The following is a 27,955-nucleotide window of genomic DNA, read 5'->3' on the forward strand; positions in this document are numbered from 1 at the left end:
AAATGGGCCACAAGGTGAGCTCAAAAGTCACGGGTACGCCATTGCCGTTTGGCTTAGTTTGGACAGAAGTTCAATATCTTTGTAATTTCAATGAGACATTCGTCGGGACTTCACCAAATCGCAGCTCTACATGTGACGAAAAAGGGCACTTACAAATATTTGTGAACGATCGCAGCCGCAAGCAAACTGCTCATCACTAACGGGGAGAGCATAAATAAAGCCTGCCCCCCCACCTGACCCCATCATGGCGCACTTTTCCAACAACAGAGGAAAAATGAGAAAAACAGAAAGATGGAAAACGTAGAAAAAAGATTGAGGAGGAAAAATTGGCGCAAAAATTACACGCGAGCCCCGAAACGTGACGTAGTCGTGACGTTAGTGCACGTAAAGAACAGCCGGCAAAACATATGTATGTAGAAGAGTACACTTGGTCGCAATTAATGGCGCACTACCAAAGAATATAATTCAATAATTGGACAAATACATTTAAACGCACAAAATGTTGGGCATTATTCCCAATCGTCACTTGGACATTTTGGATAGAAAATGATATTTTTCTCAGCAGCGCTCTCTCAGAGAATACACTCACTCGCCGACGTGACTGACTCGTTCGAGTGCGTCAAGCCAGCTGGCCTGCTCACACTCACGCATGGAAGGCCAAAGAGAGCGGATCTGTCTGTCCCGCTTTCATTCGTGCCAACGTGTCTGCTGCGTGTGTGAGTGAGAGTGCTCTCTTTTTGAAAATGCGTCTGTGTGTGTGAGGTGAGTCCAAGCAGCCGCCATAACAAAAAAATTGTAAATAAATATGCTGCCGCCCGTCGAAAGCGCGCGCCAAAAAAAACCGGATGAAATATGCATCCGGATGAAGCGCGCGGAGGAGCAATTATCGGAACTGGAAGGCAGCAGCTATGTGGCCACTAATTCCGCAATATTTCACAAATAAATGTTTGATTCCGTGCGCTGTTGTTTCGATGGCCACCGGTTCGTCGGACAAGGACAACACTAGTGGTGCGTCCTGTGGCGGATGTTTGCGGCCTGTTGTCGCTCTCTCTGCAGACCGCCCGCTCACCGAAAACATGCTACCCGCGTGTTGTCTAACACTGCGGCCGACAGAGATGCGTAAAGTAGTGACTGGGTTAATGCCGTTCGTGGCTGAAATGTACAATTATTAATAAATGTTTTTTGATAAAAAATACTCCTATCCAAAAACACGCATTTGTTGAATCATTAAAATATGCATAGTGATTCCACGATAAGAGTTGATACTGTGGATTTTGATTTGAGTTGCTTTGTTTAAACAAATGTGACCAGCATTTTTGCTTTGTTGCTAAATTCATTTGACAACAAAAATGTTCAATATGCCAGCAAAACGCAATCCAATTCCCCTTATTATACGTATTTCAGTTGTGAATCTGATATAACATGTGTGCATTTACATGTGTGTAAACTGCATGTCCGATCATGTTCAGACTTGTTCGCATTCTTGCTGCATGCAAATTCCTGCACAAGACAGATCGTGCAGTCGTGATGGAAAAAGTAGTGATCTAGTGGCATAAAAATACTTGGCCAACAAGTCATGACATCACTATCCGACCACTCGCTGCTGCTTGTTATCTGGCCCGCTCTCTCGCGCTCCCGTAGTAGCGGACCCGTAGTCGTTTCAGCTTCAGTCTTTCTTTCTAGTTCTGTTGCTACTCGTTCGCGAAATCAGTTGACTTTCTGCTGCAACACAAGCGGATGAAATTTTTTTGTTTTAGTGTTGCGAAAAAGTTTGCAACAATTGCCAGAAATCGGGGAAAAATGTGAAAATTATACGGTACAAATGCGAAATTCGAGAAAAGTCCATAGAATAATACAAAATTAAGTGCGTGGCAAAAAGTCGAAGTTTACAAAATAAATTCGCCGAACAGAATAACTTGAAATTTTTTCCTAATTAACTACGATATTTTCCCGAATTATGAATTTGCCGGCCAGAATTTTGTGATTTTTTGCAAGGCCGCCAAAATTGCCTAATGCCCGGGCACAACACAAAAAATTTCTGCAATAGAAACTTTGAAGCGACGTGAAGAAGAAAACGACGAGCGGAGCGACACAAAAAATTGAATATATTTCTGTCGTCGTCTCTGTTTTTCTTTCCTTTTCCAATGCTCCTCGCACTCGCTGGCCGCTTACCCATAGTGTGTGTATGCGCACACACCAACACCATTAAAATGCTAGCAGCACACTAGCAAACGTGCGAGAGCGTGTTACTCTCTTTCTCTCTCTGAGTCGTGTTGCTGTGAGAGCGTGCGTGCATGTGTTTGTGTGTGTGGTGAAAACTTACGAGAATATCTGTACTCGCGTTCCATCTCGCTCTGGCTCCCGTCTCCACCGTAGCCACCGTCGGTGGAGTTTGGTCAGCATGACGAGTGGCAGACAGAGACCCCAAAGCAAACCCAACGCAGAGGCGCAAAAAGCTTTTCGTCCAAAAACTTGCGAGTAGCATCTCGACTGAAATCTCGTACGATGATGGCGCCCGCTGCTGCGCCTCCAATGCGGAAGCAAAATCAAAATAATGCAACTTTTGCTTGTGTCCAAAAACTAACTTCAGAAATTATGTCTGCTCTGTATAGGAATTAATTACTTTAGTGAAATTTTGCCCAATGTTCCCTTCCATTGGTTTTGTGGGAAAAGCGAATTTTCCAAAAAGGGCGGCACTTGTTTGGCCCTGGCGGCAAAACTATTTGATTATTTTTCCTAATTTTTGAACTGCTGCGCAAGAGCGAGAGGGTCTTCACGTCCACGTCTGGTTAGAAATAGCGAGTGGGTGAATAATTGCGAGTGTGGGAGCGAGTGCGAGTATTAGTGCCGTTGTCAAGTCGTGTCCATCCTGCGGCGGTGGCGGCGGAGGAGTCTGTGTCTCCGTCTCGTCTCTGTCTCGCCGCCAGGAGGTGGCGTCGGCGGAGGATGAAGCTGTGGTGTGGCAGGGAGAAGGCGGCTGCCCGGACAGAAGGCGGCAAGTCGGCTAAAAAGATAAATAAATATTGGCAATAGTAGCGGCCGCCGCATATAGTATCGCGAATGACAGTGTCGCCGTCGTCGCGTTCTATGGGCCTCTCTCACCCCCCAATCAATCCCATGTGTTGCATCCTGCGTCTTATGCTGTGTTTGTGTGGTTTTTTTTTTACAGTTTAAGTGCAATGTTAGATCAGAGGCAACGAGGAACGACGGAGCAACAACGAAGGAGGCAGAAACAGCGGCAGCACTACGTAACAAACGCAACACAACAATAAAAAGTGCAACAATTACAATAACAACAACAACAACTAGAAACAACAACTACCAACATGTGAATTGCGTTTTTTTTTTGTACCAAAACAAAACCACGAAGAACAAGTGTAGCCAAAGCCTGAGAGAGAGGGAGAGTGAAAGAAGGAGAAAGCGAAAAGCGAAGAGCGCCATAAGAAAGAGACAAAGAAAGAAAAAGCCGCCAAAATGTTAAAACAACAACAATCACAACAGCAACAACAAATTACAGCGAACAAATGTAAAATGCAACAAATGCAATAAGAAATAACGATTAAAACAAAAACAAAGACATTTTCGCGCGCGCTCTTTTTCCTTCTACCCTTTGTTTCTCTCAAAGAAGGACGAGGGAACACTAACAAGACACACAAAAGAAAAGAAACAAAAACAAAAATCGCTGCTTCTACGAATTTGATTCTTTCGTCAAACGTTTTTATTCAAAAAACTTCATAGTAATCATCGACACATAATAAATACCAACAAAATACCCCCCAACCCCATCCGCAATATTCCGGCAACAAAAACAACAACAAAAACGGCAATAACTATAATACAACAACTGTAACAAGTTGCTAGAAACAGAAGCAGAAAGTTAAGAAGAACCAGAAGTAAAATAAAAAGGAGAAGAAGCCACCACCAACAGCAGCGCCACCACCACCACCCCCATCCCCAAACCAAGGTCATCTCTTTGGTGGGGCAAACCAACACGAAAATGCACGCGTGCGTTGACTTGTGTTTAAAAAACAACAAAATCCACACAAATAACCAGGAAAAGCAGGAGGCGCAGGAGTTGTGGTCCGACGACATCTTCGGCGACCAGCGGACGACAGGAGCGACGTGGCAATTTGACACGGACGCGGGGACATTACTTTGGGCGGCCCCCTTTTTGTGTGAACATCGACGAACATCGATAGCAGCTATAATAGCAGCCATAGAAGCCAGAGCATCTGTGCCGCCGCCAGGAGAGGAGGGTACTTCGAGGAACAGAACGTCGAGATCATCTGGTGAAGCAGCAACAGGAGCAGAAGCAAGAGGAGGAGGAGGAGGAGCTAAAGCTGCCGCAAATCACAAAACAGCAACAGCAACAACAACTACAACTACAACCTCAACGACACGTAAAACTAAAAACAAAAGGGGAACAGCAGCAGGATCAGGAGCAAATCAGTTGACAGCTTTATTAAAGCATCCTAAGATTCAAACTCAACAACTTTTGGCAATCACAAACTATAACTTTCAACATCCCATTGCCATTGTTATTTGAGTGTCGACTGTCGGGCAGTGCAGTTATATTTCTCCCGTGCTCGTGTTTCGTTCTCGTTCCCGCGTACGTTTCCCCCCCTCTCGTGTGTGTCGAAAAGTGTGTCAAAAAATAAGGAAACGGAACAATTCAATAGAAATTGTGAAAACTTGCAAAATAATTCAGAAACAAAATAAAAACTGTAACAAAAACGATATTTGAAGGAAAATTTTGGAAAACAATTTTCGGCCAGCGGCGGCGGCGTCCCTTTGGCGTGCAGCAGCGTCGGCGTGCAGCTGCAGCATCGTGTCGCATATCCTTCCTCTATCCATCATCATCATTATACATTCGCATTCGAGTTTTCGTATAATTTTGTTTGACATTCAATTTAATTTGGAATTAAAATTAAATTTAAATTGGATTTCGGTACGAACGTCTGCAAAAATCTGCAGAACCCAACGCGATCTTCATGATGGCGGATCATATGGACGAACCGCCCACAAAGCGGGTTAAGATGGATCCAAGTGAGTAGTCCCCCTCCCCCTTCCCTTTCAAGCAACCTTTGATCAATTTATTGATTTATTTATTTATTGTTTTCTTAGCGGATATCTCATTCTTCCTGGAAGAGAATCTACCCGATGAGCTGGTGTCGTCGAACAGCGGCTGGTCGGATCAGCTGAGTGGCGGCGGTGGCGGCGGCGCATCGAATGTCGTTAGCAACACAAATTCAACAGCCGGCGGCGGACCCCAGGCCGTCGGTGTCGGACCAAACAAACAGACAGGCCCCGGCCCCGGCTCTGGTGGCCCAGGCGGCCAGGTTGTCGGTACCTCCCAAATGAACGGAGCCGGCGGCGGTGGCTCCCAGCAGCCAGGCAACGGCGGAGACGATGGCAGTGGCAGCAGCGGCGGCGGCGGTGGCGGAGCTGGCAATCAGCAGCAGCTACGCCAAATGCAGCACCAGCAGCAGCTGCAACATCTCCTCCAGCAGCAGCAGCAGCAACAGCAGCAGCAGGGCCAAAAGGGATCCATGGTTGTGCCAGGCATGAACCAATTGGGCAGTAAATCCCCAAATCTGCAGTCACCCAATCAGGGCGGTATGCAGCAGATGGGTATGGCCAATTCGATGCCCATGTCCATATCGAATAATGGAAACAATGGCATGAATGCCATACCAGGTGAGTGACTATTGAGCTAATCCCTACCGCCTCTGCTATACATTCATTCTCTCTGTGTCTTCCTTTTGCTGCAGGAATGAACACAATCGCCCAAGGGAATCTGGGGAACATGGTCCTCACGAACAGCGTCGGAGGCGGCGGCATGGGCGGCATGGTTAATCAGCTAAAGCAGCAACAGCCAGGCGGTGGCATGCTCAATGCCGTATCTGTGGCAGGCGGATCTGGAGGCCCCGTGGGCGCTAACAGCGGCGGTTCTGTGGCCCCCAATCAGGGCCTGCACATGCAGAACGGTCCGATGATGGGACGCATGGTCGGGCAGCAGCATATGCTGCGTGGCCCCCACATAATGGGCGCAGCCGGCGGCGGCAACGGACCAGGTGGCCCAGGTAATGGACCCGGCGGCGGAGGACCACGCATGCAGAATCCCAACATGCAGATGGGTAGGTCGAAAGTCGAACGAGTCCACGGGCGTGCCTCGAATAATCCTCTCGTTGCCTCTTTTTTTCCCGCAGGACAACTCAACAGCATGCCCTACGGCGTGGGCCAGTACGGCGGACCCGGTGGCAACAATCCCCAGCAGCAGCAGCAACAACAGCAACAGCAGCAGCAACAACTGCTTGCCCAGCAGATGGCGCAGCGAGGAGGAGTCGGAGTCATGCCGCAGGGCAATCGCCCCGTGGGGACTGTTGTCCCGATGCCCAGTTTGGGCGGCGATGGCACCGGACCCACCGGACAGCTAGTGGGCGGCAATCCCCAGCAGCAACTGCAGCAGATGCTTGGACAGCAGCAGCAGCCGGGCGCCCTGGGACCCCGTCCCCCACAGCCGAACCAATTGCTGGGCCATCCGCAGCAGCAGCAGCAGCAGCCAGGAACCTCCCAGCAGCAGCAACAGCAGCAGGGAGTGCAGGGTGTTGTGGGCGCCGCAGGAGCTGTGACGGCTGCAGGCGGTGGCGGTGGCGTAGCGGGAGGACCGCAAGCCAATCGCCAGGATGTGCCCGACGACCGCAAGCGACAGATCCAGCAGCAGCTAATGCTCCTGCTGCACGCGCACAAGTGCAACCGGCGGGAGAACCTCAACCCGAACCGCGAGGTCTGCAACGTCAACTACTGCAAGGCGATGAAGGCGGTTCTGGCGCACATGGGGACCTGCAAGCAGAGCAAGGACTGCACCATGCAGCACTGTGCCTCATCTCGTCAGATCCTGCTCCACTACAAGACCTGCATCAACAGCACCTGCATCATCTGCTATCCGTTCCGCCAGAATCATTCGGTGTTCCAGAACGCCAATGTCGGTGTCGGCGCGGGCAGTGGTGCGGCACCCGGCGGTGGACCACCAGGCAGCGGAGTGGCAGGCGGTCCCGGCAGTCTGCAGCAGCAGCAGCAGCAACAACAACAGCAACAGAACCAACCTCTCACCGTGCTCGGTGGCGTCGGGGGAGTCGATGGAAAGCAGCAGCAGCAGCAGCAGCAACAGGTTGGAGTCCCAGGCGGCGCGCAGAACTCGGGGCTCGTGATGCCCCAGCAGGGCGGTGCACCCAAATCCAATGCGGAAATGGCGCAACAACTCGCCCAGCAGCAGCAGCAAGTCCAGCAACAGCAGCAGCAACAACAGCAGCAGCAACAGCACCAACAACAGGTCCTGCAGCAGGAGCTGCGGCGCTTCGATGCCATGGGCCAGGTGGGACTCTCCCCCGTGACGGCCGGCAATATGATTGGCGCTGTCGGAGCGGGTCAGCAGCAGCAGGGGATGCCTCCGGGCATTCGAATGCAGGGCGCCCCACCCACAGTGCGAGTCCTTGGACCTGCCGGTTCTGGTTCCGTCCTGCCCAACGACGTCAATAGCCTCCAGCAGCAGCAGCAGCAGCAAATGCTCCAGGGCCAGTGCAATGCCGCCAATGCTGGCAATCGGCGACGCGGCGGCGGTGGTGGCGGTGTTGGCGGCCTACCCAACATGGTCGACCAGCAGCAGCAGCAACAGCAGACAAATCCCTCCCAGCAGTTGGGCAACATTCCCACGCCGCTGTCTGTGAATGTCGGTGGTTTCAGCGGCGCCAACTTTGGCGGTGGGTCGGCGGACAAGCAGCAACAGCTGGTGGGGCAGGCGGATCAGCTGGCGAAGCTGAAGGTGCCCCAAGTGCATCCGCAGGTCGGCGCTGGAGGTCCTGGGGGTGCGACTGGCGTGACTGCCGGCGGCCAGGGATCCAGTGTCTTGATGCCCGCCGATACGACGGGTGCCAGCGGTGGGAACGCGAATGCGAATCCCAATCAAAATGCAGCCGGAGGAGGAGGCGGCGGCGGAAACAGCGCCAGCGGCGGTCCCGGCGGAGGAGGCGGAACGGGCGCTACTGGGAATGACAGCGAAAAGGACTGGCGGGAATCGGTGACGGCGGATCTGCGTAACCACCTCGTCCATAAGCTCGTGCAGGCCATCTTCCCCACCTCCGATCCGACGACGATGCAGGACAAGCGCATGCACAACCTCGTCTCGTATGCGGAGAAGGTCGAGAAGGACATGTACGAGATGGCCAAGAGCCGCTCCGAGTACTACCACCTGCTCGCCGAGAAGATATACAAGATTCAGAAGGAGCTCGAGGAGAAGCGGCTGAAGCGCAAGGAGCAGCACCAGCAGATGCTCATGCAGCAGCAGGGAACCGGCCCTGTGCCCGGTCCCGGACCCGTTGTGGTTCCCGGCGGCGTTGGAGTGCCTGGCGTTGGTGGAGTCGGCGTCCCCGGCTCCGTGTCCGTCTCCAATCCGACAGTCGGTGGCCTGCAGGGCGTCGTTAATGTGCCGCAGCAACAGCAGCAGCAGGCACAGCAGCAATCCGTTGGCGGAGTCCGGCCCATTATCAGTCCCATGGGTGGCGTGATGCAGCCACAGCAGCTCCGTCCACAGGGTCCTGGCATGGTTGTCGGTCAGCAGCAGCAGCAGACGGGCGTTCCAGTTGGCGGCGGTGGCCCTGTGGGTGTCACCGGACTTGCAGGAGCACTCGGTGTTGGCGTTGGTGTGGGCGTCGGAGGAGTCGGCGGCCAGGCGAATATGGTGACGATGCGTAGCCACTCGCCCGGCGGCAACATGCTCACGATGCAGCAGCAGCAGCGCATGCAATTCCCGCAACAGCAGCAACAACAGCAGCAGCAGCAGGCGGGCAACATGCTGGTGGGTCCTCCAGGGCCCAGTCCCGGCGGCATGGTGGTCAATCCCGTGCTCTCTCCCTTCCAAACGGCCGCTGGAGCGGCCAATGTCCTCACCAGTCCAGTGCCTGGCCAACAGCAGCAGCAGCAGTTCCTCAACGCCAATGGCGGCACCGGAGCGGGCAGCAATCCGCAGCTGAGCGAAATTATGAAGCAGCGACACCTCCATCAGCAGGCAGTGGCGGTAGCGGGCATGCTTATGCCCCAGTCGCCCTTCAGCAATGCCACGCCCATGCAACAGCAGCAGCAACAGCCGAACAGCAACAGCTTCAACTCTACCATGCAACAGCAGCAGCAGCAGCAGAAACCGCCTGGAAGTGTCCTGAACAACATGCCTCCGACTCCCACGAGCCTCGATTCAGCCTTGAGTGCGGGAGCAGGCAACACAGGCTCTGGTGCGGCGGGTAGTGGAGGAGCCAGTGGACAAGGACAAGGAGCAACAGCCGGAGGTGGAGTACCCTCGAGTGCGGGGGGAATGACGGTTTCAGCGCCTAGTCCCTCGCCCGGAGGCGGCGGATTCCTCTCCAATGGCCCCGTTGGGACTCCCTCGAACAACAGCAATAACAACAGCAACAGCATCATTAATCCTCCGTCGGTAAACAGCCTCATGCAGCCGATGAGCAACCGCGCCAACACTCCGCCCTACGTTCCGGCGTCACCTGTGCCGGCCACCAGTGCCTCTGGCCTGGCGGCGAACAGTGCCCCCACATCGGCGGCCGCGACGTGCGCCAGCAGCAACAGCAACAGCAATAGCAACGGCAGCAATGGTAGCAACAGCAACGGCAGCAACAGCAACGGCAGCAACTGTGGCAGTGGGAGCGGTAGTGGCAGTGGGAGCGGCAGTGTGGGCGGAGTCGGTGGCGTTATGGCCACCACAACGACCACGACGACATCGGCAACGACGCCGCTTAGCTGCAACTCCTCCTCGTCGGCGACGGCAACGATTGCATCGAGCGGACCGGGCAGCGGAGGCTCCCTTTCGGCGCCGAACAGCAATCCTCACATGCTGATGTCTGCGCGCGGCGAGGGCAGCGGCGGTGCGACGACCTCTTCGGGAGGCAGCAGTAGCCAGCAGCAGCCCAGCCGCATGATGAGCAGCTCGAGCAGCCTGTCCTCCCAAATGGCCGCCCTGGAGGCAGCGGCGCGTGATAACGACGACGACACCCCATCGCCCACGAACGATACGAACGGCAGCGGTGGCGGTGGCAAGGCCTCAAAGGGGAAGCTGGACTCGATCAAGCAGGAGGACGAGATCAAGAAGGAGTTCATGGACGATAGCTGCGGCGGCAACAACGACAGCTCCCAGATGGACTGCTCCACGGGCGGCAAAGGCAAGAATGTCAACAACGACGGCACCAGCATGATCAAAATGGAGATCAAATCGGAGGATGCCGACGGCGATGGCGATGTGAAGATCAAGACCGAGCCCATGGATGTCGACGAGAGTGCTTCATCGGCCACACACGAAGGCGGCGGTGGTGGCAAGGATGATATCAACGGTGCCCACGACGGTGCCAAGGACCTCAAGCCCAAGATTGAGCCAAAGCCACTTGTACCCGAGCCACTGGCCCTCAATGCCGGCGACAAGAAGAAGAAATGCCGTAAGTTATAAACAAAGAAATTTATATTTTATTTCATGCTATATCGTAGCTACATTAAATGCCCTGTACTGACGCCAAGACAATCCCTGATATTAATCTACTTACCAAATTCCTTAAATAATCAAATATAGTTGACGCCACAGCTAACGCTTTCATTTCCTTCGTCCAAGTTCCCTGTAAAACTGGAGTCTTGATATCAAAGCCTCACTTTAAACACATTCCTTGACTCATTCTATGCCCTGCCGTATCACATAACAATTTTGTTTACATTCACATGTCCCCCATCGGTTGGGCACTCATGTTGCCAGCCAGAAAGTGCAAAGTGTGCAGCAAAATGCGTGAGCTCGAGCGACACTTGATACAGCCACCCGCTATCAGGGCATAAACATAGACAGTAAATAGATGTACATAGGTAGAAGCAGCAGTATATGCCCTCTGCCGGCTCTCTCTCAGTTGCTCTCTCAGCACAAGCTGAAGCTCAAGTCTCGTTTGATTTTGCAGTCCGATCAGCATAGAGGAAACAGTTTTGCTTTAGATATGAGAACCTACAGACGTCTGCCTGCCAAACCGGCACCTCTTTCAATTATTTACTTTCGCTATCGTAAGACTAGGCTTTTCATACTTAAATTTGAATCAAATGAATAATTAAATCAAATTAATGATTCGCTTAACAATTCTTTTGCAGAATTCAATCCGGAGGAGCTGCGCACCGCGCTGCTGCCAACGCTGGAGAAATTGCTGCGCCAGGAGCCGGAATCGGTGCCGTTTCGGTATCCGGTGGATCCACAGGCGCTGGGCATTCCTGACTACTTTGAGATCGTCAAAAAGCCAATGGATCTGGGCACCATCCGCAACAATATCCAGAACGGAAAGTATAGCGATCCCTGGGAGTATGTGGACGATGTCTGGCTTATGTTTGACAACGCTTGGCTGTACAATCGCAAGACCTCACGCGTTTACCGTTACTGTACCAAGGTAATGTACATCGTTTACACTTACTGCTGCCAATCGATGCCTAATATTTTGTCTACTCCCCCCCCAATTCTATTGTTTAGCTTTCGGAGGTGTTTGAAGCTGAGATCGATCCAGTGATGCAGGCCCTCGGCTACTGTTGCGGCAGGAAATATACATTCAATCCACAAGTGCTGTGCTGCTATGGCAAGCAGCTGTGCACGATACCGCGCGACGCTAAATACTATAGCTATCAAAACAGGTATGTGCTCCTCCTTGAAAATGGTATCCTCCTGTCTCCTCCTCCTCCACACATATGTATCTATCCCAAGGAACAATCCTATGTCACGTGTATTCCTGTACTAGTGTATCCCCCTTCCCCCACGTGTTTATCTGTTGTGCTTCTAAATTGTCCGCTGTGCTAACGGGATTGATCCTCCACCCCAGAGCCTCACCTAGCAAGTCAGCTTCTGCTTCTGCTTTCCGTGTTTCCAATAAAAACAAAATTATCCTTAAAGAATTCACATTGTGTCCACGGTATGACTTCAAAATCGACCAAACTTCATTAATAATTTGATAAAATTACAAATTTGAATGGAATGAGCAAAAAAAAAAGAATAGAAAAGTTTCCCCCTAGGTACTGCGGTAGAAAACTGATTACTGTAGCTTTGGTACTGATGTATCGATGCAGAATGTCCTTGAAAGGTCCTCGATTTGCAAGTATATTCCATGAAGCCGTTCCGTTTCCTTCGACCTTAACCATCCATCCCTTGCCCCCACCGTTTCCAATTGTTGTAATAATTGTGTGTAAACAAATTTTAATGCGAATTACCTAACACTTTTCGTTTCTCTTTCTTTCTTTCTTACGTTCTTTTCCATTACGTATCCCGCTCCCTGTGTGTTTCTTTCCCCCGCCAAAAAAAAAAAAAAACATACAAAAACCATAAATAATTCCCGTTACAACTGTGTTGCGCCTCATAAATGTGCATATCTGCTGGGCAAACCTGTGTCCGTGTATTTGTGTCTTTGTGTTACGTGTCGTCTATTTATCCATATAATAATACGTGTATTATCCATTAACCTGTGCCTCTGTTTCTGTGTGTACTCGTGTGCCGTAACAATTAATTAATTAATAAAATAAATCAAAATAAAACAACAAAACAAAAACAAAACACCGAACCGATCGCCACACACCATTTCATTACACTCTCTGTCTCTCACGCACACCACCCGCGCACGCACTCCTCTCCAAAATGCATTAACAAACAAAACACACACACATACGCGCACGCTCACGCTCAACAATGATGATGATGATGACGATGGCCATCTCGCTCTCACGCACCCACCAAACCATCTACAACCTGCCAACACTTACCAACACTCGCCACTCGCCTGCTCGTTCGTTGTATTATTGTTGTTGTTCTTTTTGGCTGCCATCTTCAAAACTCTCTCTCGTACATCGCATCCAACAACAAAACTAAATCAATCTTCGTAAACAAAAACAAAAACAAAACAAAACCCAAACAAACAAACAGTCTAAAGGAATACGGTGTCGCCTCAAATAGATACACCTTCTGCCAAAAGTGCTTTAACGACATCCAGGGGGACACGGTCACACTGGGTGACGATCCGTTGCAGTCCCAAACGTAAGTAGCAAATAATTCAATTTTATCCTTAACTCTGATCTCTAATCTTAACTCTCTTTCCGTATCACTCTGTAGACAAATCAAGAAGGACCAATTCAAGGAGATGAAAAACGATCACCTAGAGCTGGAACCTTTTGTTGACTGCCAGGAGTGCGGCCGCAAGCAGCATCAGATTTGCGTCCTCTGGTTGGACTCTATCTGGCCCGGCGGCTTTGTCTGCGACAATTGCCTGAAGAAGAAGAACTCAAAGCGGAAGGAGAATAAGTTCAATGCGAAGCGCCTGCCCACCACAAAGCTCGGCGTGTACATCGAGACTCGCGTAAATAACTTCCTCAAGAAGAAGGAGGCCGGTGCCGGCGAGGTGCATATCCGCGTGGTCAGCTCCTCGGAGAAATGCGTGGAGGTGAAGCCGGGCATGCGGCGTCGCTTCGTCGAGGGCGGAGACATGATGAATGAGTTCCCTTACCGGGCGAAGGCCCTGTTCGCCTTCGAGGAGGTGGACGGCGTCGATGTGTGCTTCTTCGGCATGCACGTGCAGGAGTACGGCTCCGAATGCCCGGCGCCCAACACTCGCCGCGTCTATATTGCCTATCTTGATTCGGTGCACTTCTTCCGGCCGCGACAGTACCGCACAGCTGTCTACCATGAAATCCTGCTTGGATACATGGATTACGTGAAGCAGCTGGGATACACGATGGCCCACATTTGGGCGTGTCCGCCGTCGGAGGGGGACGACTACATCTTCCACTGCCACCCCACTGACCAGAAGATACCGAAGCCGAAGCGGCTGCAGGAATGGTACAAGAAGATGCTTGACAAGGGCATGATCGAGCGCATCATCCAGGACTATAAGGACATACTCAAGCAAGCTATGGAGGACAAGCTGGGCTCCGCCGCCGAGCTGCCATACTTCGAGGGCGACTTTTGGCCGAATGTCCTCGAGGAGAGCATCAAGGAGCTCGACCAAGAGGAAGAGGAGAAACGCAAGCAAGCAGAGGCCGCCGAGGCAGCTGCAGCGGCGAATGTAAGCCGATATTCCGAGGTGTTCATCACTTCTTAACTTCTGTTTTTCCCCCCTCTAATAATTGTATTTTCATCGTTGGCCCAGCTCTTCTCCATCGAGGACAACGAGGTGAGTGGCGATGGCAAGAAGAAGGGCCAGAAGAAGGCCAAGAAGTCCAACAAGTCGAAGGCCGCCCAACGGAAGAACAGCAAGAAGTCCAACGAGCATCAGTCCGGAAATGATCTCTCCGCGAAGATCTACGCCACAATGGAGAAGCACAAGGAAGTCTTTTTCGTGATACGCCTGCACTCGGCACAGTCTGCTGCCAGTTTAGCGGTAAGTCTTCAAGCGACACAGCAGGAGACGGATCCTGAATTTCCACTTGCATTTGATATTTTGCAGCCCATACAAGACCCCGATCCCTTGCTTACCTGCGATCTAATGGACGGTCGCGACGCATTCCTGACGCTGGCCCGCGACAAGCACTTCGAGTTCTCGTCGCTGCGTCGCGCCCAGTTCTCGACACTGTCCATGCTGTACGAGCTGCACAATCAGGGCCAGGACAAGTTTGTATATACGTGCAACAACTGCAAGACGGCCGTCGAGACGCGGTATCATTGCACCGTATGCGATGTAAGTCACTCACCAACCGCCCCACATTCAAACAAATCAATTTTCCATATCGATATCGTATTTGTTTATATTGCAGGACTTTGATCTGTGCATTGTGTGCAAGGAGAAGGTCGGGCATCCCCATAAAATGGAGAAGCTCGGCTTTGACATCGACGACGGCTCTGCACCGGCGGACCACAAGCAGGCCAATCCCCAGGAGGCGCGCAAACAGTCCATTCAGCGTTGCATTCAGTCTCTGGTGCACGCCTGCCAGTGCCGCGACGCCAATTGCCGCCTGCCCTCGTGCCAGAAGATGAAACGCGTCGTCCTGCACACCAAGAACTGCAAGCGGAAGACGAACGGTGGCTGCCCCATCTGCAAGCAGCTGATTGCCCTCTGCTGCTACCATGCTAAGCACTGCCAGGAGCAGAAGTGTCCCGTGCCCTTCTGCCCGAACATCAAGCATAAGCTGAAGCAGCAGCAACTCCAGCAGAAGTCAGTATCCAATCAAAGGCCGCCATCCTTCATCCTTCAATTTGTAATCTCCCATTCCATCTCTCTCCATCAGACTCCAACAACAGCAGCTACTGCGTCGTCGAGTGGCCCTCATGTCGCGCACAGCAGCTCCATCGGCACTGCCCGGACCGGCGGTTAGCGGGCCGACAGTCGTCGCTGGTGGCGTGCCCGTTGTGGGCATGTCCAATGTGATGCCCGTCGGCCAGTCCACAGTGCTGCTTCCAGGAGTTGGCGGACATTCACCGTCCGCCGTGCCAGTGCCTTCGCCAGTGTCTGGCAGCGGAATGGGCGGCATGACCTCGCCACATCCCCATCAGCCGGGCATCGGAATGAAGCCCGGAGGCGGGGGCGGACACCCGCCGTCGCCGAACGTGCTGCAGGTGGTGAAGCAGGTGCAGGAGGAGGCCGCACGCCAGCAGGTGCCGCATGGCGGTGGCTTTGGCAAGGGCGTCCCGATGGCCCCGCCCGTCATGAATCGCAACCTCGTCGGAGGAGTCGGAGGTGTGCCCAATCAGAACGTGAATCAGCTGGGCGTGGGCATGGTCGGCGGAGTGGGCGTCGGTGGAGTCGGTGTCGGAGGCGTGGGAGTCAATGTGAATCAACTCGGAGCTGGCATCGGCGGCGGCGGTGGCAATCCGTCGGGACCTGTGCCCGGTGCCGGCAATTGCGGCAACGTCCTGGTTGGCAATGCCAACAACCTGCTCTCCATGGACCAGTGGGGCTCCGGCGGTGGCGGCGCGGGTGTGCCCCAGCCGCGGTACGTGAACAATGCCACGGGAATGCGACAGCCGAACCAAATGATGCAGCAGCAGCAGAACGTTCTACAGCAGCAGCAGCAGCAACAACAACAGCAGCAGCAGCAGCAGCAGATGATGCTGCCCAACCAGATGGGCGGCGGAGTGGTCGGCGGCGGTGGCCAGATGCCCGTGGGCGGACAGCATGGTATGGGAATGGGCGGCATGGGCACGCCAATGGGCGCGGCCGGTGCCGGAGGCGTGCGCCCACCGCCCGGAGGAGGCGGCGGACAAGCAGCCGGCCTCAACACCCATCAGCTGGCCCAGATAATGCAGAAAATCAAGAACAACCCCACCAACGAGAGCAACCAGCACATTCTCACCATCCTCAAGCAGAATCCCCAGATCATGGCGGCCATAATCAAGCAGCGCCAGCAGACGCAGATCAATGCCGCAGCGGTGGGCGGTGGTGCACCTGGCGGTGGCCTCCAAGCGGGCAACGGACCCCAGAATCCCCAGCAGCAGCAGCAGCAGCAGCAGCAGCAACAACAGCAGCAGCAGCAGCAGCAACAACAACAACAACAGCAGGCCATGCAGCAGCAGCAGATGCAGCACATGATGAACCAGCAGCAGCAGCCGGGTGGACCCCAGCAGCAGATGAATCCAAACCAGCAGCAGCAGCAGGTGAATCTGATGCAGCCGGGCGGACCCGGAGGTCCACACCAGCGTATGCCCAATATGCAGCAGAGCCCCGCCCAAATGATACTCCAGAATCTGCCACCAGGCGTCACCGCACAGGGTGGAATGGTAAGTGTCGACAGACAGCCTTCATTTTTGGTGAGGGGAGTATTGGTTTTGGAACTGTTACTGTTACTCTTACTGCTACTGTTACTTTGTCTGTTACTTTGTCTGTTACCATGTCTAATCCCCACTATCCCCACCTGCAATCGCACCACCCTCCCGCCAATTACTGATACGCAGATCAAAATTAAGTGTGTATATTTGCGTGAGGTTATCCATGCCATGCAAAAGTTCATAATTGCCGGGAAAGGGCTGAAGCTTGAAGCGAAAGAGAAGAAAATACTGCTGCAATTTATTCCCAACAACTAACTCCAAAAGAAGCAAAACACAAAGAAAAAGAGCAAGAAATTAAACCCGAAACCAAACCAATTCGAGTTCAACTCAATCTGCATAAACGCTTTACATGTTTATGTTCCACATATTCTCATTACACAATCCTATGCACAATGTTTATTGCTTTATATATTTGTTTTTGCATTCAATATTAATTTATGTTATCTAATGTAATTCTCGCCTACTCATGAAGACACAAACACAGATATACTCTAAGACAAGCTTTGGCGGCATTGTAACAACAGCGATTATTGGCTTTATGCTGGTAATCCTGGTAGTGGTAATCCTGGAGGCACTTAAGCGCCATGCATACTCACATTATTCAATTATGTAGTTCAGCTACTGGCGACTGGGGTCATATTACACGAAAACAAAAACTCCTGAATACAGAACGAACATACTAAGGGTAGAGTGTGTTCAGAGTACACAAACGTCGCTGGAAGACATGACATATTCCGAAAACACTACAAAACACGCCTACAAAAACACGCAAAACGCTTTAACATTTTAAACAATTCATAAATCAAGACACATAAGACCGAAACTCGAAGAAAAATCTCAAAAGCAGTAGCCAAAGCAAATATCAAAAAGCAGTAACGACAAAATATATATCCACGATTCCGGGAGAGCGCAAAACCTGAAGAGCGAGCAAAAAACACTTCTCAAGTCCATTAATTTTCCAAAAATTCGACACCGTTCGTCGTCCTATCGATTCTCAGTTTCTTCGTTTGTGGTTGATGATGGTTGACGAGCGCAGAGGATGACGCCTGCGGCTGGATGAGCACGAGAGCAGAGGCATATAATTATATTTTTATTTATATTAATTTACATTAATGTAGTTTGAATTTCTTTTTTGTTGATTTGTAATGGCTTTTGGTCGATTTTTTCAATTACCCAGAAATATAAAAGTATTTCTTCAGGGGCGAAACATCACCTAAAATGTTAGAATTTTTAGTTGGCTAAACACGAGATGCCCGATACTCGAGCTGCAAGTTTTCTATCCTCAAATTCCACATATGTATCCCTTCCCATAGATATTGCCCGTCTGTTTGTCTGTATTATTAATCTATTCCGTAGATCCTGTAAATACCATTTTTAAATGAGTCTCCAGCATCGGGTATCCCTCCACTGTCCGGATCTACCGGACGTACTTGTAGCCCGTAGTTTTTGTGCTTTTGTGTTTGTCCCAAAATGTATTTAGCTCTGCTTGTACCTCTGTCTTTCTAAGTGTGTGTTTCATTTTTGCAAGCAAATAAGATCGAGTACTCACACATGTTGTCTATCCACTTTAGGTTCCCAATCAGGGCTGGAACAAAATGCGCTATGTGCCAATGAACCAATATCCACCTCCGTATCCACAACGACAGCGCGGCCCGCACATGGGCGGAGCGGTGGGCCAGCAGCAGCAGCAGTTCCCGGGCGGCGGAGCGGGCAACTTTAATGCTGGCGGCGGTGCAGGAGCCGTCGGAGTGCCTGGCGGTGTGGCTGGGGGCGGCGGCGGAGGAGCATCTGGCCCCGGAGCGGATCAGTACTCCATGGCAAATGCGGCAGTGGCGGCGGCAGCATCCAACATCCTGCAGCAGGGCCAAGGCGGAGCCGGTGTCGGAGTGGGCGTTGGCGTTGGAGTAGGCGTCAAGCCTGGTCCCGGCCAACAGCAGCATCAGCAACAGCAGCAGATGGGCGTGCTGCCGCCGGGTATGCAGCAGCAACAACAGCAGCAGCAACCCCTCCAGCAGCAAATGATGCAGCAGGTGTCGATGCCGAATGCCCAGAATGCCCAGCAAAATCCGACTGCTGTGGGGCCCGGAGGAGGTCCCGGCTCCCAGGTGATGGGTCCCCCCACGCCGCACTCCCTCCAGCAGCAGCTAATGCAGTCCGCGCGCTCCTCTCCGCCCATCCGCTCACCGCAGCCAACACCGTCGCCCCGCTCAGCACCCTCGCCACGGGCCGCGCCATCCGCCTCGCCGCGGGCCCAGCCCTCGCCCCACCACGTCATGAGCAGCCACTCGCCAGCGCCGCAGGGCCCACACGACGGCATGCACAACCACGGGATGCACCACCAGTCGCCGCTCCCCGGTGTCCCCCAGGACGTTGGCGTAGGTGTGGGCGTAGGCGTTGGCGTTGGCGTCGGTGTGGGCGTTAATGTTGGCAACGTAAACGTCGGCAATGCCGGCGGAGCACTGCCCGATGCCTCCGATCAGCTAACGAAATTTGTGGAGCGACTCTAGTGCAGCAGCAACATTGGCCACTCCATCAGCAGCAACAACAACAACAGCATTGGTGGCCACCTCAACAGCACTAACATCGGAAATATCAGCAACATCACAAACATCCCGAACATTGGCAACGACATTGTCAACTATCGCTACAACGGACAGTCGCCGCACTACTTCTGATCGTAGAGGTAGCGACGACAGACTGCGAGAGCAGGAGGAGACCTACCAGCCGCAACCAGAGACCCAGGGATCACACTGTGTGTTAATCGTATTGTTAAATCTTTTATAAACATTTTACTCTTCCAAGACGATTGGTTGAACGATCCGATTCGAGCGATCCGCACTATCACAATTATCGTGTACTTTAGTTTTAAGATGCGTCCCACAGGCCACAGAAGCCAGCAGCAGCCAGTAGCAGCAAGCAGTCAGTCCATGATCCCAAATGTATGTATACTCTCGATGTATAGCAGGAGAGAGACGTGTAGAGGGTCAGCGGCTGATGTGGCTGCTCCTGTTGTTGCTGCTGGTGGATGTTGGAGGGTTATTTCGCACACCTCCACACGCTCCTCACACGGATTATGTTTAAGCTTAGGACAATATTTGAACAAAAAGCAGACGTAAATGCATTGATTACGATAACAGTCATGATTAGCAATTATCGATTACTAATTTCGATTACGAACCTTTTTTTTTCTCGATCGTGTAATAATTACTACCTACGTTTACATACATAGATCATACGTTATACCTATGGCACTATTATCCCTTTACATACATATATATAAATATTTATACATGCACATACACACACACATGCAAAATCTCTTCTTATATATTTCCCGCCCACCCCTTCGGTGCATCCGCACACACCAGAGCATCAGACAGTTCCGCAGACAGACACCACAGAAAGAAACACACACACATGCCTAACTATACCTATGTCATTTATGAATGAGCGAGCAAGCAGTGAGAGAGAGAGAGAGAGAGGAAGAGGGAGCGAGAGAGAGCGAGCAAGCAATGTTTCCACAACCTCATTTGCAACAGTTAACAGCAAGAGCAAAACTTGCAACAGCAACATTAAAAGCAAAAGAATGCAGAATGCAGAAGACCACCACAATCGATGATGTAAACCCCCAAAAAACGTCAAACGTTTACACCCCCCACACCCTTCCATTAGTAGACTTACAATTTAAGAGCATTTTTGTACCCCGAAAAAAACAGGAGCAAAACAGTCAAAGAAACAAAATAGCCACAGCTACGAATGAGAAATTGATGGTTTATAAAGCGTACACAACAATTTTAATTTGAACAAAGCAAAGGCACAAACCGTTAGACCATAAACTACAAGCCGTAAAATATGAAATAATCCCGAAATTCAACAAAAATTCGATACAAACAACTAAAAAGAGTGCTAGAAAAGTGTTTAGTTTTTTTGTACCTCCTTACAATATAGTATAGTGTTAGTATATATATATATATTAATGTATATCGCGAGAGAGTTGGAAATAACGGAAGAGAAGTAGTAGATTATTATTAAGCAATTGAGCAATTGAGCAATTGAGCCACCCAAAAACCATTTGAATCAGGCGACTATCAGATAGAATCAGAATCACCCAAGCATAAGCATCCCATACCATAATGTGCATCCGAAACTGTGTGTTTTGTTGGCGATCCAGATGAGACGTACCACAACGGATCGGGGCTGATAGGCAGTTATATAAACGTGCTCCTTATAGGAGCTTCCAATTTGGGAACAGAACACCATACGCGAATAGAGTAGAATACATACAATACATATTTTTATACCAATCAAATCGAAAATCAAATTAACTTAAAACTATAACTAAAACTAAACAAGGAATAGCAATCACCCCAGCCCACAGCTAGCCTCCCCAAGTTCGTTCATACTTGAGTACAGAATAAATGCAGCCAGACACCTGCAGGACACGACAGACACCAATGAGCAAGCGACAGCAGGAGAGCCAGACACCAGCCATCCAGTATGGTGTGGCTTTTAGTGGGTGAGTGGGAGGGCTGGACTGGGCAGGGGTAAGAAATCAGAATCAGGATGAGTTAAAACGATGCCACATAAAACCTTAAATTAAATTAAACTAAAAAAAAAACAAAGAAAAAAATATACAAAAATTACAAATGAATGAAATCGAAGACACCAAACGAACAAAACAAAATAATCGATGATGTTACCAGGAGATGAGGATTAATCAGGATGAACATGAACATTACAAAACATGTGCAACAATATAGCAATAGACACAATGCTTTGTAAACCGTTAGAGTACTTCAAATATATATATATATATACATATATACTTTGATACTTAGGATATAGGGAAAGGAAACAAAACAAAACCAAATTCAAGCAAAAGTAAACCACGTTGTAGCTTGTAATAGAATTGTTTCATACGAATTGTTCTTGTGTGTTTTTTTCGCCTTCTTTGCAAGCATAATCGATGTTCGTGTGTGTGTTGCATGTTGTGTGTGTGTCTTGTCTTTTGTCTTGTTGTGTTGTGTGTGTACCAGTGGGGGTTCCGTTTGCGGTCCCCCCTTTCCCCATTTTGTGATTTTCCCCCAAGTGTGTGTTCCAATGCCCAATCCCAATTCAAAATTTACATAGTCTTAAGCAGAAATAACAAAACTCAACAGCGAACGAATGTGCGCGTGCCAGTGGGTGTGTGGATGCGTCAGAGAATACTTTAAGGATCTTTAACTTAGTATTTGATTTTGTGATAGCCAATATGGAGAGGGGAGCTACGGAAATCAACACAGCCTAGCTCCCCACAACAAACAACAAACCAACAGGATGTCTCAAGCAAACAAACAGAGCGAAGCGGAGCGGAGCGGAGGAGGTGGAAAGTGTTTAGAAAGGAATCCCAATCGTTTCCAATACCGATACAATGCGATATACACGACATGGAGAATGCTATTTATTAATGCTAGTAAACGTAGGATAAGCCATGGGTATATAGTCTACATATACCACAAATGGAGAGGGAATTGGAGGAGGAAGAGGAGGATCTGCAGCAACCGATGACGGGTTCTTTCTAGAATAGGTTTTAAATGTTTTTGTACTGTTAGAAGTGTGTTAGAAGGAGGTGAGAGGGAGTGCGCGTGCGTGCGCTCCTCGTTTTCGTTTTCAAACTGTGTTTTTCTTTTTGTACACCAGTTGCCGCCGCCCAAGACTACTACTACGACTACTACCATTCGATAGATAGAAAGTACGTACACTAGGAGGAGAGACAGGAAGTGAAAGCGAAAGCGAGTATATATAGGGGAGAGGAGAAGAGAGAGAGAGAGAGAGAGAGTTTTGTACATTATAAATACCTAGCATTGTAGTACATAAAATCTTAAACTGCGCATAACAAATGCCTTCAATTGCGTCACGAGCAAGTAACACATTAACCTTTAATTGTAAATATATACATTAAACCATTATATACAAGATATATATATATATATATATACATTATGTAGTCCGGTAGTTATCCTAGAGTTGGTGGCCAAACCGCATTGGAGTGGAGCGGAGCGGATTGGCATACTCATAAGCAGATAAAGAAAACGTTTGTAAGAAATCCATTTGCCCTAGTGTCGCATTATGATATAAGGAATAGATCTACACGAAGAACGCGTTTATACATACAGATTTATATATACATATATCGGAACATATACACATATATATACACATACATCTACTATATACAGATATAGTATATATTTTAGTTAGTTTGTGTGTGTTTTTTAAACTAAACCACGTAGTAGAGGACCCGCGCGCGTAGTATCAACAAATTACAAACAATATATACATATGTGTGTAGTATATATATGTAGAAACATAGAAAGAAATGAGGAGAAGGAGTGTAGAAGGAGGAGTCCTGCGCTTCCTGCGCCCCACTGCCACTGCCGTCAAGTCAAGAATCAGACACAGAATCCGAATCAGAAACAGATGATCAGAAGAAGAAACTAAAAACACACACACACATACACATACACACACACACACTGACACACACACACAGAGATCAGATCCGAGTGATATGTAGATGATCATCAAACTGAATGCGAACCCGCGCTGCGCTGCACACAATCAAAAAACAGACACCAAAAAAAACCAACAAGTTAATTGTTAAAGTAAATATATTAATATATGTGTAAAAAGAAAACAAAAAACAAAAAAACCAATTAAGAACTACGAAAAAAAACCAAAACAAAAAAAACGATTAAGCAAAAAACGAAAAAAAAGTATAAGGAAAAACAAAACAAAAAGTAAACAAAAACAAAAACAAAAAATACTTAAACATACTCAAGTCACAGGGCTCTGCCGCCGTATGCCTTTGTACTTTTAATGTATGGAACAATCGATAACGTAACGATTACGATAACGAAACCGTAACATGACGCTGCCTTCACGCGCAGTCGCCGCGTGGTGGACGTGGACGTGGACGCTTGACGGTGCCGCACAGTGCGCGGGCGCAGCGGAGCAGCAGTAGAAAAACAAAGAAAAAATTAAACAACAACAGCAACACACACAGTAGCCACAAAAAGAAAGAGGGAGAGAGGGAGATTAAGCTTGGAACTTTCTGTTTTTATTATGTGTTTTTATTTATATATTTTGAATATTTTTGTATTGTATGTAAACCGTTATACGTTTTAAGTACAGTCAGCAGCGATGAACAAAGTGGGAGAGTGTGAAAAAAATCTATGTTCAATTCGTTAAATTTATGGCAAGCGATGGAGAAGATGGAGAAGAGATGGTTCGAAGGAGTAGAGTAGAGAAGTGGTGAGGAGAGGAGAGGAGAGGAGGTAGTAGGAGATATTGAGAGAGCGAGAGCATATTCCAAAACTATTTGTGATTACAATTATATATGAACAGAAATAGAGAGCAACCACAAAACGCATTAAGCATTACGCGAATCGGGAGTTAGCCCCTAGCCCCCTAAGAGCCTTAGTCTACACAAACGCTATATAAATACAAATCTATATACACATACATAAATACATAGTTATATACATAGATCACACACACAAATACACCACACACTAGACACTAGACACTAAACACTAAACACTAAACACACACCAACGCATGCAACCCTTATATGACAAGGAATTAGTTAAGAATCAACGATTGTAAATTATATATGTATATGAGAATGAGTGTCTCATTCTAATGGGACGGAATCGAGGCCTCAGGATCATGATTAGAACATGGAAATCTGGACACTTTGCTAGAAAACAGCGTTTATATTATTATGCATACAAAAAATGTAATATCGAAAACAAACAAACAACAACAAAAAAATGAAAGAAAAGGGAAACCTAACAAAAAAAAAAACAAAGGAGGAAGGATGCAGGAAGAGTGCTCTGAGGAGGAGCGTTTAAGCCTAGTTAAGTCACGTGTAAACCAAGCCTTAGTAAAAACTAGTTCTAACACGACAACAAAAAACAGAAACAACCACAAAAACCAAGAAAACAAAACAAAAACAAAAACAGCTAACAACTATGAGTACGAGTAATATTAACAAAATGATTACGAATAATTATAGCGATTAAAGATGAATGATGAATGATGAATGATGATCGAACCGTTGATAACTGATTGTATGTAAAATAGAGATGAGATAAAGATGAGTTAGGATGCGATGCGGCGACCGATGACCGCTGATTACTGATAACTGATTACAAAACGATAAATGATTAACGATTAGACGATAGACGATTTGTGAGACGATGCCGTTTTTCATTAATTTTAACGAAAAATACACCCTCTAAATAAGTATATTGTATACATTTATCCATTTGCATGATTCTGATTATACAAAACACAATTATATACACTTTTTTTTACTACTATTACGATGATTATTATTATTAATTATTAATTAATTAATAAATATGTATAGATATATATATATATATATGCCTATATATATATTTGTATTTGTATTGTATGATTATTATAATTGTTTTCACCAATCTCTATCTCTTATATTTAATTTAATTGACCCTTTATTTTTTTGTCGTACGATGACCCCATCCCCCCCTGCCCCTGACCCGACCCAACCCCAAAAAAAAATCACAGCAAATGAAAAAACAAAACAAACAAACAAACACCACTGTAATTAACTAAAAATACTTTGCTTGGAAGTGTAAAATAAATTAATTTAAATAAAAATTATGAAATTAAAACGAAATCACTTGATTCTCTCTTTGTTTGAAACTCCCCAGACCGAGGGGCACTGCCGCATAACCCAAACTTATGACGGTGATTGGATTGCAAGGAGGAGTAGCAGTTGCTCAAGTGGATGAATATAAAGTTCAATCCAGCAATCGGCTGATTTCTATCTGAATATTAAATTAAGATTATATAAGCTACCCCCAAAAATAGTAGCAGGCAATTGAATAAGCAGTCGCAGCGAATAACATTCCAAATCCAAGCTGACACAGTCCCGCGATAAGGTGAGGGTGAGGAATAAACCAAACGAGCCATACAATCCGCTGATTTACAGAGTACAGAGGATCGCTGATTCACTAGCCCCAGTCCCGGTCCCCACTTGATTTACTGCACTTTGGGTATCACTTTCGCCCCACAAACGATATTGCCAAGCGGAAGTCGGGAGAGACGGGAGGAGGTTCTTTTCTGTTCTGTTCTGTTCTGCTGTTCAGCTGTTTAGGATCAAAGTCCAATACGATTTATAAAAACTGGGAATTATCCGTTAGCCGGGTACTATCGCACTATCAATATCAACCCGTGCCATCGTCATATGGAACATCTATAAATAATGTGTCGAAAACACTTTCGAGGCTTCAAGTGGCCCCTCGCACAATTGACGTTAGCTTCGATTCGTTGTCGATGAATGACCGAATCGAAGCGAATCGAATCAAATCGGATCGGATCTGATCTTTGATAGCCAGGCACACAGGAGAGAAGGGAAGTGAAGCGAGGCACAGCTGCTTCAGCAGCTACCTTCAGTGGGGGGTCTCAAGTCCAGTCCACAACTCAACCACGGGTGGCAATCAGTCGATGTGGCGACCTTGCAAGCAAGATTACCTTCAAAACAAAACACAAACCTGCCTGCACTTTAATCTCCAGATACTCAAGGTGTTGAAGGATCAAGAGAACGCCCCATCGACATTCTTCATGCTTTATGACCATTTCCTGAGCTTGTAAGTCCCACACATAAATCCATTTAATCACAGCCAAAGCACAAACCAAATGAAAGTCCAAATCGCAGACAGTTAGCAGGTTAATCTTTAGATAAGATTGTCCCTTAGGGGTATTATGGCGGCACTGAAGGACCCAACAAGCCAACAGCTCGCAGGCTACAACTCACTTTGTTGTTCCCACGGCATCATAATGCATGGGCACCAAATATTCCATTTGTAGTCACGCGGATCGGATCGGATCGGATAGTGGACAATGGACGGTGGACATTCCTGTGCGCTTTGCACTCGATCTCAAGTGACTGTCACATAAATTATCGAGGTGGGTCCCTAATGGAGTGGCGAGTGGCAGTGTCCGAAGTGTCCGAAGTGCCACCAAAGTGGATGGATGGCCCGGATCAAAGATACCGTCACCAGCGATTGCCTAATACAATAAATGTCTCTGATTAACGTTATTTTGTGTTGTGCTTTATGGCCCACAACCACAACCACACCCCACACCACTCCATATGCCATTGCTGTGATACGATTCGATTCTATTTGCTTCCTATATGCACACGACTACGAGCACGCGTATTATCATTTTCGTTTGGGGTTCCTCAGAATCTGATTTACGATTCTTGAGAAGATTTCTTGGATGGATGGCTGAGGGCTCTGTTTATGTTGGAATTTGCATTAATTAATTATTATTCCATCGATTTTTATTGAAACTATTCTTAGTTGATCTATCTTTCCTTTCTATTCAAAGGGTGTTTATTTGTATTCAAATCCTGCAATCATATTTAAACCAAAATCTGCTATGGCCCCTTCCCTAACCCTCCTATTTCCATATCGACCTTGAATATCGTTTCACCCTCGTTCCATTTATCTCTCTCTGATATCTCTGGCCAACCGAAATTATCCGATAATTGTCTGTTCCGCTGCGTTCAAAGTCCCAAACAAAAGTTTTCATTAATTTAATTAAAGCAAATCTCAGTGGGGATCGTCATGGGATCCATGACCATTTGGCTGGCTTATCGTTCCCACGAACTGTCTGCAATCGCCTAGCTCTGGGCGATAACTATTTTTGGGCATGGACATGGATTTATGATTGTCCGTTTGCGCAGCTAAATCCGTCAGCTAAATCCATGCCGTATGGAGAACGGAGACCCTCTGTGCGAGAAAGGCCAGGCCAAAGAGCCAGATAAGACACAGCACCTTGATAATGGGAGCCAATGCAAGCCAATTGATTAGGAGACGCGTTCTAACGTCGTCTTATCGTGGCTAAGAGAGGGAAAGAGAGAGCGAGAGAGAGAGAGACCAGTACCTGTATCTATGTTGGAAATATTTATAGATTCCATGGGCGGCTGGTGCTTGGTCATCGCCGTAGTGTGCCGGCAACTCAAGTGCCCCCACTCTACACCCACTGTCCACCAACCACTGCCCATTAGGCACTACCAACCGCCCAATCGATAGCCTATAAAAGCCA

General features: G+C 48.5%; 1 protein-coding gene and 1 long non-coding RNA gene across 18 annotated transcripts; both read left to right on the top strand.

Annotated features, from left to right (window-relative positions):
* The first annotated feature begins 1,658 nt into the window (after positions 1-1,658).
* LOC117899230 (histone lysine acetyltransferase CREBBP) lies at positions 1,659-20,382 on the top strand. 17 transcript variants are annotated; one of them, XM_034809148.1, is made up of 15 exons: positions 1,659-1,816; positions 3,170-5,046; positions 5,125-5,697; positions 5,772-6,137; positions 6,210-9,138; positions 9,172-10,490; positions 11,176-11,465; positions 11,546-11,703; positions 12,980-13,090; positions 13,166-14,132; positions 14,199-14,429; positions 14,496-14,726; positions 14,803-15,200; positions 15,274-16,762; positions 18,382-20,382. In XM_034809148.1, the coding sequence occupies exons 2-15, from the start codon at positions 4,992-4,994 to the stop codon at positions 19,315-19,317; spliced, it is 10,053 nt and encodes a 3,350-aa protein (XP_034665039.1). In that variant the 5' UTR covers positions 1,659-1,816; positions 3,170-4,991; the 3' UTR covers positions 19,318-20,382. The 17 variants fall into 17 exon arrangements, with proteins under 17 accessions (XP_034665039.1, XP_034665048.1, XP_034665022.1 ...); XM_034809157.1 differs by having other exon boundaries at positions 6,210-9,129; XM_034809131.1 differs by having other exon boundaries at positions 6,210-7,288; positions 7,319-10,490.
* A 2,930-nt stretch (positions 20,383-23,312) lies between these two features.
* LOC117900120 lies at positions 23,313-27,786 on the top strand. Its single transcript, XR_004649264.1, has 3 exons — positions 23,313-23,854; positions 26,252-26,258; positions 27,776-27,786. It is a non-coding gene; the product is annotated as an uncharacterized LOC117900120 (long non-coding RNA).
* Positions 27,787-27,955: the final 169 nt, after the last annotated feature.

The sequence above is a fragment of the Drosophila subobscura genome, chromosome A (assembly GCF_008121235.1).
Source record: "Drosophila subobscura isolate 14011-0131.10 chromosome A, UCBerk_Dsub_1.0, whole genome shotgun sequence".
In the NCBI taxonomy this organism is placed as follows: domain Eukaryota; kingdom Metazoa; phylum Arthropoda; class Insecta; order Diptera; family Drosophilidae; genus Drosophila; species Drosophila subobscura.

Excerpts from the sequence above, each read along its gene's own strand:
- LOC117899230 (XM_034809115.1), top strand. The coding sequence starts at position 4,992 with ATGATGGCGGATCATATGGACGAACCGCCCACAAAGCGGGTTAAGATG. Across the intron at positions 5,698-5,771 it reads TGGCATGAATGCCATACCAG|GAATGAACACAATCGCCCAA; the intron begins GTGAGTGACTAT and ends CTTTTGCTGCAG. Across the intron at positions 11,466-11,545 it reads TTTACCGTTACTGTACCAAG|CTTTCGGAGGTGTTTGAAGC; the intron begins GTAATGTACATC and ends TCTATTGTTTAG.